Source organism: Gadus morhua, chromosome 2 (assembly GCF_902167405.1).
Source record: "Gadus morhua chromosome 2, gadMor3.0, whole genome shotgun sequence".
NCBI lineage: Eukaryota > Metazoa > Chordata > Actinopteri > Gadiformes > Gadidae > Gadus > Gadus morhua.
Window position 1 is genome coordinate 16566545 of NC_044049.1, and position 16876 is coordinate 16583420.

The 16876-nt window shown below is 45.3% G+C and overlaps 1 protein-coding gene across 2 annotated transcripts; it reads left to right on the forward strand.

Moving 5' to 3' along the window:
* The first annotated feature begins 173 nt into the window (after positions 1-173).
* casc3 (casc3 exon junction complex subunit) lies at positions 174-15427 on the forward strand. 2 transcript variants are annotated; one of them, XM_030345923.1, is made up of 12 exons: positions 174-393; positions 1605-1629; positions 1926-1984; positions 2248-3048; positions 3286-3422; positions 5979-6155; positions 6480-7465; positions 8155-8328; positions 9189-9287; positions 11194-11360; positions 11865-12088; positions 12965-15427. In XM_030345923.1, the coding sequence occupies exons 1-11, from the start codon at positions 208-210 to the stop codon at positions 12006-12008; spliced, it is 2955 nt and encodes a 984-aa protein (XP_030201783.1). In that variant the 5' UTR covers positions 174-207; the 3' UTR covers positions 12009-12088; positions 12965-15427. The 2 variants fall into 2 exon arrangements, with proteins under 2 accessions (XP_030201783.1, XP_030201794.1); XM_030345934.1 differs by lacking the exon at positions 12965-15427 and having other exon boundaries at positions 190-393; positions 1929-1984; positions 11865-12015.
* Positions 15428-16876: the final 1449 nt, after the last annotated feature.

Sequence of the window (16876 nt, forward strand, 5' to 3'; positions counted from 1 at the left end):
TTGTACACTAATTTGTCAATTTGTATACATGTATTAACGATTAATTAATTTATACAAATCGAGTTCATAAAAACTCAACGTTATATTTGGTGTTCTCAGCGCGCCAAAAGATCATGCGCTTTTAAAAAAAAAAAAAAAGGAAATGCATGACGTTATTTCGCCCCACAATTCACTGCGTTCTTCCGGTTCAACATTCCAATTCCTAAAATGGCGGACCGGCGGCGGAGACGGCGGCGCGCGTCCCAGGACAGCGAGGAGGACGATGAGTCCGGTTCGGGTTCGGAGAAACCAAGGTCCGGGTCACCTGCGGCGAAGCCCCGTGGAAGGGACCCGGAGCCCGTGGAAGTGGTAGCCAACCGGACATTACCGAAAACCGAAGCCGAATCAGAATGTGTAAGTGTCCAATGGGTGCCCGCTTGTTGTACTCACTGCTAAGTTTCCCGGCTAGACTGGACGGCGTCTAGTCAACTTTTTAATCTGCTTTCCTGGAAACGAGCAGGCTATATAGGAAGTCGGTTTCCCTCAAATGGCTCGTTGGAAGCCATTGGTTAGGGCCAATGTTAGCCTTTACTTAGCATCTAGCGGAGAGCTAGGCCACGCTACATCCCCATCATGTGAGTTTGCCACGTCCAGATCACGTTTCTCATAAATCACTCTCCGACACCGATTAAACGGAAACTACTTCCACTGAATGCTAGTAATACTGGATCTAAAGTTAAACAGACCCACGGTCTTACTTCAAGATCCTTTATGTATTGCTTTATGGTTGTCTGTCTCAAACACAGATGTTTTACAATGGCTTGCAGCAACTAATTCTATTTTTATATTCAGTATTTTATTTCGACAAATGTCTGTTGGTGGCCAATCTTGTTTGTCTCGTCTCTTACGTGGTGAACTAGGATTCTAGTATGAATAGGGGTCTCGGCATGCCCTATCCCCATGATGACAACCTATTTAGCTGGCATCCCAAATTATTCCCCCCCCTTTTTTTTAATACCGTCCCACTTTTGTGACATGTATTTCTTCACCTTATTTTGTGTATCAACATCCCAAGGTAGAGAAATATGTTAAGTATGATACAAAATGGGAATCTACTTGCTTGTGCAATGTGCACCGTCCAATTAAATGGTTCAATTTAACTAGACTGTCTTTCAGCCATGTTTCTTATCCGTCGACCTATATTTAGTGGCACATATGATTATATGAAGACTATTCATAGCCACAACATTGAGCGTTAAAGTCAGTGTTTTGTATTGTTGAAATGATTAGTATTATAAGTTTAGATGGAGTTGTGTGTATAAACTACTTCAGATTTTCCATCGGATTGAATTAACCTATGTTTCCCAAATACCTTTTTTTGCATATTGCAGCCGTGCAAGTTCAGAATGGAGAATCTGCTTGACCTTTCTCGAGAGTCATCTGTAGGAATTGTTCATTCTGAGCTGTTGGGAAAGCGAAGCATTACATTTCTCATTTGTATTGGATATAGGAAAACGGATTCAGGAAAGGAACACCGGTCAGTCAGATGTTGACAGCCAAGGACTGAGTGAACGCAAAACTCTGTGTATTTAATATTTCTAATAGTAAACTTTCTTCCTCTGCAGGAGAGTGAAGATGAAGTAGGAGAAGGTATTTATCCCACCCACAGTCCTATATAATCCATATGCCAACATTAAGTATTAAAGCATATTCTATATTTGTCCTATATAATGTCTATACATACGTTTTCCTGCATGGCACTATCAAAAATGTTGATGTTGATACACAGTCTATTTATATTTGTTGTGTCAAAACCCTGGCATCCAGTTTAATGAATTGCCAGCTTAACCCTCATAAAAACTAATATTTTTTGGATCCTGCTGCACAGTCACATAGTTAATTGAAGTAAGCTGTTTAATACCCCCTGTGCCCCCCCCCTCCTACAGCAGTGCTCTCTGACTATGAAAGTGCAGATCCTGAGGAAGAGAATGGCTCTCATTCTGAGGTACTTACACGAACCACACATGTTTATGGTTTATCTGGCCTTGCCTTAAGTGCTCCTTGAGAGCTCTTCCATTAGGCAACAGGGAAACCTAACTTAATGATAGGTTTCCTCACACATGCATACGAAGATACGATCAGCATACATTGGCTGGCTTGGTTATGGATTGTGTGAGTGTATTTATGTTGATTGATGCACGTTATTGTATTGCCTTTTATTATTCCTCTGGATAATAAATCCTCATTAATGAATGAATCTTTTCTAAGGGAGGAGAGGAGAGAGAAGATTTCTACAGCGATGAAGAGGCCTCAGCCAGCCGAGCTCAGAGCTCCACCACCAAAGCCCCTGAACAGGTGGCCGAGCTGGTGGTGGAGGAGGAGCGGGCAGTAGTGAAGTTGGAAGACGGTGGATTGGAAGACGGTGGATTGGAGGATGGTGGAGGGTTGGTGGAAGGCGGCGACTTGGTGGAAGGCGGCGTCTTGGCGGAAGGTGGCGACCTGGCGGAAGGCGGCGACCTGGCGGAAGGCGGCGACCTGGCGGAAGGCGGCGACCTGGCGGAAGGCGGCGACCTGGCGGAAGGCGGCGACCTGGCGGAAGGCGGCGACCTGGCGGAAGGCGGCGTCCTGGCGGAAGGCGGCGTCCTGGCGGAAGGCGGCGTCCTGGCGGAGGGCGGCGTCCTGGCGGAGGGCGGCGTCCTGGCGGAGGGCGGCGTCCTGGCGGAGGGCGGCGTCCTGGCGGAGGGCGGCGTCCTGGCGGAGGGCGGCGTCCTGGCGGAGGGCGGCGTCCTGGCGGAGGGCGGCGTCCTGGCGGAAGGCGGCGACCTGGCGGAAGGCGTTGTCATGGTGAAAGGTGGCGAAATGCCGGAAGGTGGAGAGATGGTGGCAGGCGGCGATTTGGTGGAAGGTGGCGATTTGGCGGATGATGGAGAGTTCCTGGAAGATGGAGAATTGGTTGAAGAGGAAGGACAACAAGAAGACGGGGAGGATAGAGAAGAGAGTAAGCTGGAGGGCAAGGTTGACGAGAAGGAAGGGGATCGGTCTGGAGAGAGGCAGAGTGGAGATGGACAGGTAAGGCTGGATGATGGTGTTAATAACACTTTTATTGATAGGATAATGCAATGGGTTCCCGGATAAAGGCTGTTTGAGATGATGAATGGACAAGTAATGAATTGATGTGAGAAGTGATGGAGGAAATGTATGGGATGCAATGGAATATATGCGATGAAAATGATGGGATAATGTTGACCGGATAGTTTGTTTACTCATAATTCTAACATGTTCCTCAACACGCATGTTGGCCTGCAGGAGTCCACTGACGATCCAGAGGCTAAGCCGGGTCAGAAGTTGGATGATGATGAGGACAGGAAGAACCCGGCCTATATCCCCAGGAAGGGGCTGTTCTTCGAGCACGATGTCAGGGGACACGCCCAGGAGGAAGAGAGGTGGGCACGGGGAAACATGTGATTGGTTGAACAGGCGGGACTTAACCTGCTGTCAAGTTCTGGCAGATTCCGGTTCTCATGTGTTGAATGAGAACCGGCATCTTTATTCTGGGAAATCTGCTCCGGCATTTTCCCTATTCAAGACGTATCGTTTCTGAATCATTGCCTGTACGGCTGTGTCGTGAATGAAAGCCACATTACACGTAGTGGCGAGTAAAGGGTTCCGTTGTCTGAAATTATACTCTACCCGTTGAGTAAGAGAACTAGATCCAAGACTCCAGTGAGGACGTATATTAAATCTGCAACTGTTTATCTTGACGCGGCAATGCTTATCGGGTGAACCGATGGTATATATATATAGCACATTTGCAAACAAGCCCCCCCCTTTTCAATTTCTGGAACCAGGGCAAGTTCCGATATAAGGGAGCTCGAAACAGTGTTGTATTACTACCCTCTGCTGGACTGTCCTCTGGCCAATAGTCGGGCATTGTGATGAAATGTGTGAATTGGGTACAAGACGGAAATGCTTCTAAACGTAGCTGCATGTGCGAATAGTGTAAATCTTAAGTTTTGGGAAATGTTATCCCAGTAATTTACATGGAACTATGTCTGAAAGGGGCTTAATATACCGTAATAATTATATACTATATTATATGCAGTGGCGGCTGGTCTTCAAAAATGTTGTTGGGGCACAGTAATTGACAGGGGGTTTGGGCCCCCCACCCCATTAAAAAAAAATACTAAAAGAAAGAAACAACCACTGACAAGACAAAACCCCCAAATCATCATATTTTCCACATAGTTCAGGGACACATCTAAAGATGTTGGCATTTTAAACCAACAATTAAAACCTTATTTTTTAATGTTTGTTTAAAAGGCTGATGGATTGTGGAATGAATGACTGTTTTGTTCTATTTTTGGAGAGGGCTGGGTATCGAAACCTGCTACCTGAGGGTAATAGTTCAAAGGTGGAGAAAAGTGGGTGTTTTGAAAGTGCTTACAACTCTGTTAGTTAGCGATCTATCTCTTTATATGTAGTTATGTTGCGTGAATGCTGCTGAGGGAGGTTGCCTATTTGATTGATTTGCTGAATTGTCCAATGATGTGGTGATAACAAACAGAAAAGCGATACCATTGGCCTGCGACCCGAGGGCGAATTTTCTTGCGCCTATGAAAAGCTGTCTCTTCTTGATAGACAGCAAAAAGTTAGCGAGCTTACATTGACTTCAACGTGGCCGCTACCCCTCACTTGGAGGAGGGCTTTATTTCGAATGACCAATAACTAGCCTAGCCCAAATCATTGACGTTCAGACGCATTTAAATGGTTGCTGGCAGTGACAAGTATATTACACAATTAAACGAGGATAAACGCTATGTATTTTTGTTTTATTTCGTATTGATAATAGTTGGCAGATATATTCAAGTGAATATTTCATGGAGGGGTGGCGCCCTCTATTGACTAACCGCCACTGCATCAATGTAATAGATGTATTAAATAGAGAAACACTGGCCCATCTGTGGAGTCAGTTCTTAGTTGTGTTAGATTACGTACGGTATTCACATTCAATCATGACAAAACCCGTATCAATAAATGGATTTTAGAATTGTATCAGAAGCTGATGCAATCTTTTTAAATACATGTGAATCATGCTTTTCATCATATAGAACAAACGTAGCACAATTCAACTTGGCAGAACAGCGAGAATGCAGTACTGAGCACTACAGAGAATCCTTTTCACCAGTGCCAGTAGTATGACGGGACAGCTGCTGTTAACATGTCTTTGTTTGACTTAATTTGGATCATCTTAAGTGGTTGCAAACAGCAAGCACTTGCTGTTTGCAGAAACTATAAGTTTCTTTCCTGATATTGTGTATCTGTCTTGACCAACTGTCTAGAATGTGACCCTTCTCTTAAAGAAAATGACTTCTAATACCGCCATTACCCAAGCCAATTATGAAACTTAACAATTAGGTCATTTTTTAAAGCAGAACATAACAAAGCAAATTGTAGTCTGGCTATTGCCCGACCAAGCTCAATCGAAGATTGCACGTTGGTCTGGGGAAGCTGCTGTCATTTTCCTCAGCACAGGAGGCATGATCAACGGGTTCAACTGACTCTGCACGCGATTGGCTGCTTGCCATCGCTTCCCTGTCGTCATTGTGTTAAACCAGCCAATAGCGCGCCATGGGGAAAAGCCAGCTTGGTGATTGGCTCCCGCAAATACATATCGGAAGCAGAAAGAAATGTATTGCTCTTCTCCAGACCCTTTTGCAGGGCGAACTCAAATCGGCAGCAGAATGGGCGGGGCTACCCAGTCTAAGCAAATTGCACAGCGAAAACAAAGTCAACCTCCAAAGTACATGCTTTTCTTTCTAGAAGCCAAGCAATGTTGTGGCATCACTCTTTTTGCACGCACAACCTCCCAAAGGAATATTCCGCTGTTATTTAAGCCTGTTATTAAAGACTGTTAGCTATGTCCTCGAGGTCACCCTCCTCCGAGGTGACTGACCGAAAGTTAATTGTTTTTAAAATGTATATAATTGTCGTCCCCTCAGACCTAAAGGCCGTAACAGGAAGCTGTGGAAGGACGAGGGCTGCTGGGTGCACGACCGCTTCCGGGAGGAGGAGCAAGCGCCAAAGAGCAGGGACGAACTGGTGTCCATATACGGTTATGACATCCGGAACGGGGGTCGGCAGACACGAGACACGCAGTACAGACAGCGGCGACCGAGGTAAGATGGAAGGCACCGATGCCGTAGTTCATTTTGCCCCGCAGAAGGTTGTATCGTGGTTGAAGAGAAGGGCATATTTATATTATGTGGCTGATATTTCTCAAATTGCTCTATCAAAAGTACGTATATGGTAGTAGCATATGTCTGTACAGTCGATGTTATAAGGACATGACGGGGAACTGTCTGGTGCTTTATCCAAACACTACTGTAAATTTCCAGAGTGAATTTCAATTCACCGAACAAATATCCTTTTTGTTTGATCAAACTGCTGATTTAAAGCTGAGATTACCCATGCCTCATTTTCTCTCTCTTTCATGCCCACAGACAGGAAACGTCACCCAGCAGAGACAAGCGCTGGAGTGGTGGTGGTGGTGGTGGTGGTGGCGGCGGTGGCGACAGAGGTGGCGGCGACAGACCAGTCCGCTCTTGGCACAGTGGCGGCGGCAGTAACCGCATGGGAGCCCCGCCTCCTTCATCTTCACACCCATCTTCCTCTTCCCCTCTCCCGCCTTCCTCCTCTCAACGCAGCCAACACCCACCGCCCTCCAGCAGACCACCGCCCCCAAACCACGCCCCGCCCAACCGGGGCTTCCAGAACAGCAGACCGTCTCAGCACAACGCCCCGCAGCAGTCTCAGTACAGGAACAATGAATCAAACGCACCTCCTCACTACGGTCGAGACAGGCAGGGTCCCAAGGCGGAGCCGGGCCACGGCCACCGGCAGGCTTTCTCATTGGCCGACGAGGAGCCGGGCGTGGTGAACAGGACGGGGCGTGGCAGCGTCGGGAGGGGCGGTCCCTCTGTGGTGGTCGAAGAGATCTACAGCGACAACGGCGGCACGCAAGAGGACAACGTCCGCACCGCTTCCCCGCAGGCCTCGGCGCACACGGGCGGACGCATGTCGTCGCCGCCGCCGCCGCGGCGACATCATCATCAGCTGGAGCAGAGGGGCGTCGCTGATCGGTCGGGCTCCTCCGGGTCGGCGGTGTCGGATCCCAGGTCCGCACCGGCCAATCAGGAGGCCTCGCCGCCTCCCGAGCGGCCGGTGGAGCGCAAGTCGTACTCGTTGGCGCGCAGGACTCGCTCGCGCCCCGCCGACCTGGGCAGCAAGCAGACCTCCGTTGAGGAGACGGCGGGGGTTGTTCCCTCGGCGACCGGCACCGCGGGCAAGAGCTGGGCGGCGGGAGAAGGCCCCGTCCCGACGGCGGCGCCGGGGCTAGCGGTGCTGGACCAGGATCTGGCCAGGATGAATCGGTCTGGGCCCAACTGGGCTCAGAACCCCACATCCTACATGCGCTCCGAACTCCGAGGTAAAGGCAAAACCACGAGAAGCTTGGTCATTGCTTCTTTTTAGTCCGTTTTTGTTGAAGCGCTCTCTAGGGGTATTTTTTTTTCTATGTGCTAGTGCAGTGGCTGTTCGGAACGGGCCAGAGGCCTGATTGGCCTGTTCAGAACTCCTTGAGGCCAAATAAGCCAACATTGCACTTATTCTGGTCCCCAGCCATACGCACGCCCATTTGGATGTAGAGCAGATGAAGTGTCAGGAGAAATCCCAAGGCCATGTATACATACACGCACACACATTCCTCGCTTTATAGATAAATATCTAGATACTACAGTCCGATGTTGTAATTTTCTTGTATTGGTATTGTATTCCATACATCCCGTGCTGGAAATGGATGGTGCTATTCTCACAATGCTGTGGTTTTGTTCATATGACAAACTACTTGACCTGCCGGTGGAGATTGCCTGCAGAAAGCTTGTGGTGGTGCAGTATTCTCTATAACCATGCTGTGGTGTGGACATAAGGGATTATAAGTTTATGGGCTGGAACATTTGATACAAGGCTCTATTTCAGGGAAGATGGGCTCTATTTCGGTCCCGTCTCCGTGTCTCAACACTACAATACTTCCCTTCTGCAACCCTCCCTCTGTCTGCCCGTGGTACAGAACAACTCCTACAATACAGGCTGTTAACCCTCTTCTCCTCCCCCTCGTAGGACTCCCGACCCCCATTCAGATGCCCGGGGGTCCACCTCAGTTCCCTGGCATGGAGGAGATGGGTGTGGGCGCCAGCAGGGCCAAGCGCTACTCCTCCCAGCGGCAGCGGCCCGTGCCCGAGCCCGGCCCGCCCCTCCACCTCGGGGTGATAGAGGGACACTACTACGAGCCCAGTAAGAGGACTGGTTCCATCCCATCACTCTAACCCCACGTTGTATGATGGCGGTTAGATCGGTGCACAAATGTCAAGTGCATCCATGTGCACTTGACATTTCGTTGTTTCATGTTTTCTGCGATGATCGGTGAATTTTCGTGTTTAACCTTTTGATAGGCTTTACATTGATGCTCCGCTGAAACTGAATCGGACTTGGACCGAGAGTGGATCTGAAACCCACTGACTTCCTCCAAACAAAACTTGCGTGATATTTTGGTTACCAGATAGAGGTCACTGTGGAAGATAATGTTCATCCAGAGAAAATGTCCAGATATATATAATTATGTTTTATCTCTACCAACCAATCTTTGAAATTTCTTTCGACCAGAGTTGTTAAATTTCAATTGACAACGATTTTCTTTCTTTGACTGTAGCCCTCATGATGGACTATTATCTATCTTTACATATATCTCTTGGACCTCGTTTTTCTCACCATGAGCACCAACTGTCAGGAATGGTTTGTTCCCCCATTTTCGGGGGGAACAAACGGGTGACAGTTTTCGCCCCATCTAATATTTAATCGGTTGCCTTAAAAGGGCAGCTATTTTTACTTGAAAAGGAAGACGTTTTTAGTTCCGTCTATACCAAGCGACCAAGTTTGGTCAACCTCTAAGATCCAGAAGGACGGGTCTCTAAAACTGCTAGTCAAATTTCATAGCACTTGTGCCTAATTAACCCGACCTGTCTGATCTATCAACCGACTTCCACCTTGCCATGGGGCTTCAAGTCACATAATCCATTTAAAAGCCTTCGTGAATATTCTATACGATGTTGACGAGGAACGCTTTAACCCTAAGGCTATCTCTTCCTCTCCACCAGTGTCGTACCAAGGACCAATCTATGCTCACGGTGAAACCGCGGCCCCCATCCCTCCCCAAGGCATGCTGGTCCAGCCCGAGATGCACATCCCCCACCCTGGTGAGTACCCTCTGTGGAGTCCTGTCACCTCGGCCTGAAGCCTTCAATCCGTTCACTTTGTCCCCTGCTTTCAATGGTCTATGGTAGGGCTTGGTATCGTCACTGATTTCCCAAAACGAATCAATTCGGAAGGTTCGAAATCCATTTAATCTTCGAATCGATTTTGTTTTAGGAAATTACAGATTACAAATTACAGAAGATACAGATTTTGCTTGGTTATGAAATAGATTCTTATGTAACTAAGGCTTTAAATTGTACAAGCAACCCTCTATCCTGTTGCATTATAAAAAAAAATATTGATGTTCACATTAAGAATTGACCCAAATGCAGTTGCATGACTGTCAGACTTGCATTATATCTTATTTGTATTAGAATCTGTACAGTAAGTAGTAAAGTAACATTGACATTTAGTTGGTGAAAGAAATGATGGTTATTTAAATAATTCTTAAATAAATAGCAAGCACTTCTTGCTGTAGCGTTGGTTCAGTGCTACAGTAGTTCGAATAGATAAAATGGTAATAAAGGTTGCATATTATACGTAAGCATATTATCTGTTGAATAAAAGAAGTTAAAACTATGGGCGGTGACTGATCCAGACCACCAGGTGGCAGTGAAGTGTCAACCATTTAAAAGTGTGACATGGTAATGTAGTAAAACCAGGACAATTGATGAGCACTTGACACAAGGGAGATGTGAGCATAGTTGCTGTATATTTTTGGTTAGAATTAGGTTTTTGATTTAAGACTTTCTTTAAAAAAATCAATGTCGTTGCACAAGATTACATCGGTGATGACTGACACTGGTGTCCTGTCCACCCATGGTGTACAGTAATTGGTCACCTGCTTGGCATGAGGGATTAGATGGGTTTTGAAGTGAACATGAGATTGCCATGGATTTCATGGAACATCATTTTGTAATGCTTAAAGCGCACCTTGATAACCCTAAACTAAAGAATGGGTTTCCATTGTCAATCGGGATGGGCAAAATGATTCTTTTCCGGGAACTAGTTCTTTCAGTTAAGTTCACTATAACGATTCGTTTATTTGATTCGGTCGTTTTGATTCGTTCGTTACGTCAGATTACGTCTTAAAAAAAACAAAACAAAAAAAACTTATTTTTATTATTTTAAATTGGTCATGGGTCCGGATTGGACCGTCAAGACCGCGGTCCGCCGTTTGGAGATGCCTCCTATATAGTATAATCGAACGTCCCACCAATATTTATACCACTTGCTTACTCTCTATATTTCATTCATGGTTTTACATTTATAATTTTATTTTACTTTACATTTCATTCTTCATTGTTCAGGCATTACAGAACTTTCATGGTCACAAATAAAAAATACGAACAGCAGTTTAATTTTTGTTTGTTCTTAAATTGACGTAGAATGGAGCAAAGACTCCTGGGATTGGGCAATGCGTTTATCCAATAAACAGATGGAGGTCAAGTCTATTTTCGAAAAAATGTAGGGGGATATATGAGTGGCCCCACGTCGAATGGTATGACCCAAGATACACAGAAAGCGCGCATATTCGACGGTACCGCCTTGTCATTGGTTTACCCAGGTGCCATTGAAACACCATTGCTACCTCTCATTGGCTGAATCTTTGAGAACGTTGTAGACTCAATCAATATAAGTTGCGGGGAGACGAAGCTCTGTTTGTTTGTATATTTTATTTACGTGACCATATTTTTGGTTGATGTTTAAAAAAAAAAAAAATCAAAGAACCAGTTCTTCTTGTTTTGGGGAACCAGTTCTTGTCGTTCACGTTCGGGATTCGTTCGTTGTAACGAATCGGTCGCGACCGACACATCCCTAATTGTCAATCATTCTAAGCAAATGAGTCTTGCCAGTTCTGTTCTCTCCACCTTCATGCAAAATACTACCTCCTCCCCTTATCCACAGGACTCCACCCACACCCATCCGCCGGTCCGATAGCGAACCCCACGCTCTACGGGGCCCCACCCGTTTCCTTGTCGCCGGGGCAACCCCAGCAAATGATGGCTCCGCCCTTCTACACGCCACCTGGGGTGATGACCTTCCCCTACCCAGCCATGTACACCAACCCACAGGTACGCATTACCCGGGGTGCATGCATTTATGACAAACCCAGACAATGCACCAGTACCCCTGGTCTCTGGTGTATTCAGTGTAATGAGGAGGGGCAGTCGCCTATTGATTTAAATGGATGTGATATTGAAAGGCGTGTTCTCTAGATCTCACACCATAACCAGCGGTGGGATTTTTCTATTTTATTTTTATTCAGAAACTACTGAGGCCTGAAATGTGAAAGTAACGAAACATATAGAGTGCGCTATAGTGTGTTCACTTATAGTGGATTTGCATCAGCTATGCCGTGTTCAGTTCGGCCATCTTTATTTAGAAAAGTCCACGCCTCAACGTTACACATGGAAGTTAACCAGACAAAGATTTGATTGCATAATAAAGATTGTATCTTAATCGCGATGTTTACAGAATCGCAATGTCATGTCAACCCTCAAAAATGGGTTGCATATCCTTGATCCACCATGTCTCCTCTGGGCTGCTCCATAACGTGGTGTCCCCTGTCCTACCAGGCCCAGTCCCAGGTGTACGGCGGAGTGACCTACTACGACACCATGCAGCAGCATGCCCAGCCCAAGCCCTCGCCCCCCCGACGATCCTCGCAGCCAGTCACCGTCAAGCCCCCCCCACCAGAAATGTCCTACGCCTTGGAGTGACCCCCCCCCCCCCCAAACCGGCCTGTACCCCTCTGTCTATCCCACCACCGTCTCAACCACCACAAAAATGATTTATTCTGGTGAGTAGTGTGTTTTCTATCACAAACTAGTCTCTAACAAAATACCACAGCTTAGGTCCTGACCTGGAAGTCCTTTTGTTCGTTTTAGGTTTTTGACAAGTGTGCACAAGTGCCTTGCATTGCTATGCATGCAGGTAGTCCCCCCCCCCTAGTCTCGCAAAGCCAGACCAAACTACAGCAACTAGAATGGTCTTGAACCACGCTATTTAGAGCCGTATATCCGGGGGGTAACTGGGCGGGCCTGTTTTTATTTCTTTAAACCAATCCCAATCGTCTAGGGCGGGGCTAACCCCGGGAAGCAGCAGCAGCAGCAGCAGTGTCCATGCAAAATAGTGCCGGGGGGGAAATTATTTTGTTGGAACGTCTTGACGTTCAGAGGCTGTCAGAGAGTTGGCTCAATCCCAACCGCAAACGCCACAAAACGATTAAAGATGTATGTCGCCTACGTGAAGATCCTTTTATAGTTAAAAAGAACAAACATCGTCTGTTTCTTTCTCACAATGATGTCAAGACACAATACACTTTGGCCCTTGAGGAGCTCACGGGACCTATCAAAACGACAGACGTTTTAACATTTATATGTAAAAACGGCAGGAACATCTTTCTTCCTCGGCAAATGCTGTAAGCAAATCTGTGCAATTTTCGACAGTAAGAGCCAAACATGCTAGCTATACAGCGCCGTCAAAGTCCTCTTCAAAACTCGCAATTCTGCTTAGTGTCCGAGTTTGAGGGGGAGCACAATACGGGAAAGCCAGCATCAGGAAGGGGAGGAGTAGCGGTGGAATCCAACGCTGAGCTATAGACGCTGTCCAGTTCCGCTCAGCCAGACTATCACCCCCCCTAACATCTTCCTCTTGTGTGTGTCTCTGTCTGCAGGAGCAGGGTGGGAGTGTGACTTAGGAGTTGTGGGTCCACATCGACCAATCCGAGAAACATCGGCGAGGGGAGGAGGAGGTTGAAGGATGGGGTGTCGGGCGGGGCCACGGTGCTCGGCAGCCAATCGGAAGCCTCTCCTGTGAATTTAGATGATTTGAAGTATCAGATGATTTGGTCAAAGGTGTATTTTTTTAGTTTTCTTTTTGACTAGTGCTCCCCAGTGGTGACGTGTCTAGTGTTGAGTGTGGGTCACGACAAGTGAGCAAGGCAGCCTGCTGTCACGTGCCCGCCTTATGTCCGGTGGGTCAGTGCTCTTAGTGTGTTGAAACACGGCGGCGGCAGCAGTCGGTATGTCACTCTCACTACTTGAAATGTAACACAAATGGAGGTCCAGCTGTGTGTCTCCACGTAATAACCCTTTAGAAACCACTCTGAATTTCATATGGGGTTTTGCAAACTGTCATGGCATGCGGCCCACAATGTATAGCTCAATATATTCAGTTTATTGTATAAAAAAAGATTATAAAGAGGCAGAAATTAATCAAATAATTTTTATTATGGCAATAACAGGGAGTGTTTAACGAGAGACCCAGGTATATAAAGTTATACTTGTTTAATGGATTCAAATGGTCATTATCTTTTATAAAACGTTTTTATTTACCTTTATGTCCACTTCTGCCCTTGGCTGATTCATTTTGTTATGGAAGGAAAAAGGAGTTTACTCCTTTCTATCCTTCGGCCTATGTCACCGTACTGTAGTTTTCCTTGGAGTCACATGATATTTGTGTTAGTTACTTAAGCCTGGGACCTGAGAACAAATCCCCCCCCCCCCTCAGACCAGAGAAGACTCGGTCAGAAAAACCCTTTTGTCTTGATATAGTTGCACGTTGAGTTCATAATTGTATCCATTATTTGCTTGGAATTGGTATATAGACTACATGTTACTTTTTTCAATGTTGTGTCATTTGGTTGATTTCTTTGTCAGTTAATCATAAATGGTGCAAGTGGTACATGATTCATTGCTAATATCAGCAGTCGTGTGTGTATATACATATATAAAATGTTGCTGTACATATCTAAATCTGTATATAGAATGTTGATGGAGGCAAAGTGAAGGTGGGAACGATTGTTATACTACTGCTACTGGCTCCTCCCACTCAACTCGAATTGAATGTGTCAGAAACCTGGGCAGAATCTACGGTCGTCCTTTTTTTGAGCTAAAGCATTGAATAGTACTATAAACAAGTCCAAGGCACCCTTTGATTTCATGGTCATCTTAGTTGGTTGCTCTAGTTTAATTTAATTTCTGTCTCTTTGGATTCTCTATTTTGGTCATTAGGGGCGTCCTACACCAAGGGGGGGGTTTACTTGACCTGGTCTTTGGATTGTTTTGTGTAAGAAAAGTGTTGGGTTATGAATGCATGTGATGCAATGACATTTAGAATTTCTCCCCGTTATGGGTTTGATCTCAGTCCAATAAAAGAACATCACAGCTTGCTACTGATTAGTTTACCGTGTACAGGTGACCTCTTCCTATTCCTTTAGGCCTATTTCCAGCAACATGGGGCTTACAGCTAATGTTTAGTTATTACACCGGACATGCAAATACTACAATGGAGTTTCTAGTTTTTACCCAAGGTGTATCTTCTAAATCATCAATGACCCCACACTTTAGTTAACATAGTTGCATGTTTTCTCAAGACTAGGATATGTTCCATAAGGTCTGGCGTTGCTCAAATGATTAAGAGCTTAATACATTTTTTGTTAATCTAATACACCCTTTAAAAGTGGAAACAAGATGCTTCTTCAGTCTGTCTTCATTAATATACTTCCCTATGCTTTCGCAGCAGTTGTGTGCAGTCTTTTTTGTCAAACGGGGTGCTTTCTAATTTAGTGGCCAGTGGATAATGGTTTGGGGTGAAAGCTGATTGATATGCATGTGTGCCTAATGGGGACCATTTGTATTGAATGAAACTACTGCAGGAAAATGTTAATGCATTTCTGTTGGTAAAGGGTTCGGGACTGTTAACGCACACGTGCATCCCTAGTGTATCAGCTTTTGTTGACCAAACTGGTAGCATTCTGTAATCCGCCTTATATAAGAAACACGCTTCTGATCTAACAGGACAGCGCATGCTTTTATTCTGCTTCCATTTCAGGACATAGGGGGTTGATTCATTAAAAGACAATTTCAAATTTTGTTTTTTGCACTGGCACATATTCTGATTTTGTTTTAAGAAAATCCAATGCCTTTATGAATTTCCTGGATTGGAACACTCTACGATGCACACAGTGCTGGTGTTGACAACATATCTGTTAGCTGATTGACCTTTGAGTTGAAAAGACTTTGTTCACTGTGATAACAGTTCTTTCATAGCCGTTTTAATGTTCCAAATGGAGACATGTTTTTTCTTTGAGTTTTTCTTTCCATTCAGAAGAACAATAAAGTACATGGTTAATGTATTTGTTTTGCTTTTATGAGTTGTGCTGCTATGATTACCGGAAGTAAGAGGATGGATAAATATACAAGGTTCTTTATATATTTAACATTTAATGGAGCGTTCAAGTGTCCCACTATAAAAATGTACTCTGCCAAATCACCTATTACCTACCAGCAGCTAGTATTGTTGGTTTTTGGGCCACTGCTCTACCTCACTGCTAGACCGCCCTCTTGTGGCGAAATATTAAGCTTTTATGAAAATTTACTCTGAACAAAAATATGTTCATCTTTGACATTAACAGGCGTCCCATAGGCCTACATGATGGATCCATGTGACATCTATTTTATACATTCCGACTATGTGACAAAGTTGTCAGTGCGCAATAGTGAAGTCGTCGTCTTAAACGATGTAGGCATATAAATAAAAAATTGTATGTAGACCAAGCCGATCAGCACTTTCTCCCCTCTTGCCATTAGTGTTTATTTTATTTGTATGAACATTTAGGCAATCCATATTTTTTTTGCATGCAGGGCGCATAGGCCTTTTTTTTTTTTTTTTCGACGTTCCCATACATAGTGCATTCCCTCTTAAACAAACAGAGTACAAAAATACTCTGATGTTCCCCTAGCCGAGGTAGGCTCTTACGTGTCTTAACCTGCCACCATTCAGCGGAGCGGGGTCGTTTGTCAATGAGTAGACACAAAACAGGCAGGTGGTAATGAATATTCATGAGAGGAAAGCCATTCCTGCTATCTCATTGGTCCTATTCATTTTCAAACACCCCAGCCGTTCCTTATATGAATATTCACGGAGGAGAGCAGGTGTGTGTGTGTGTCTGCTTTAATTGTTTAAGCAGTGATTTCTCAAATAGATAGTGAAAGCTTACTAATCCTTCTCATTTGGCCAACTAGAATCATACAGCCTACCGTAATATAATTAACTGGGACTTTGTCTTAGCTTCTATATATGGTTTACAATGATGAAAAACATTTATCAGTAGGAGCAGAAATGGTCTGCATGCTCAGTGGCATTCTGGCTGGGGAAGTGCCCTGTGTAGCCCAGTTTGTGTATCCGTGAGAAGAGTCTAGGTGAAAGAAAGAGTGTGTTACACTGTGCGTGTGAGTGGGAGACATTTCAAGACTTCGAAAGCAGATTATATAACCATGTTGATTTAGGGACATGAAATCACTGCTGCTGTTGAACAGAGCCCACTGGTTTTCTAATGGGCTTGTATCTGTGATGTAACACCTTTGCTTTCTCTGCCGCCATCACTCCCCCGTTCTCTCCTCTGTTCAGTGTGTTTTCTCTGTGTGTGCGTCATCCATTCTTTTTCTCACCCCTTCCCATGCTCTCATTTCCCATGTTTGTCTCTCTCTCTCTCCATCCCCTTTCTTTATCCCCTCTCATTCTCTTTCTTCATCTCTCTCTCTCGCACCCTTTCTCTCTCTTTTTCTCTCTCTGTCTCTCTACC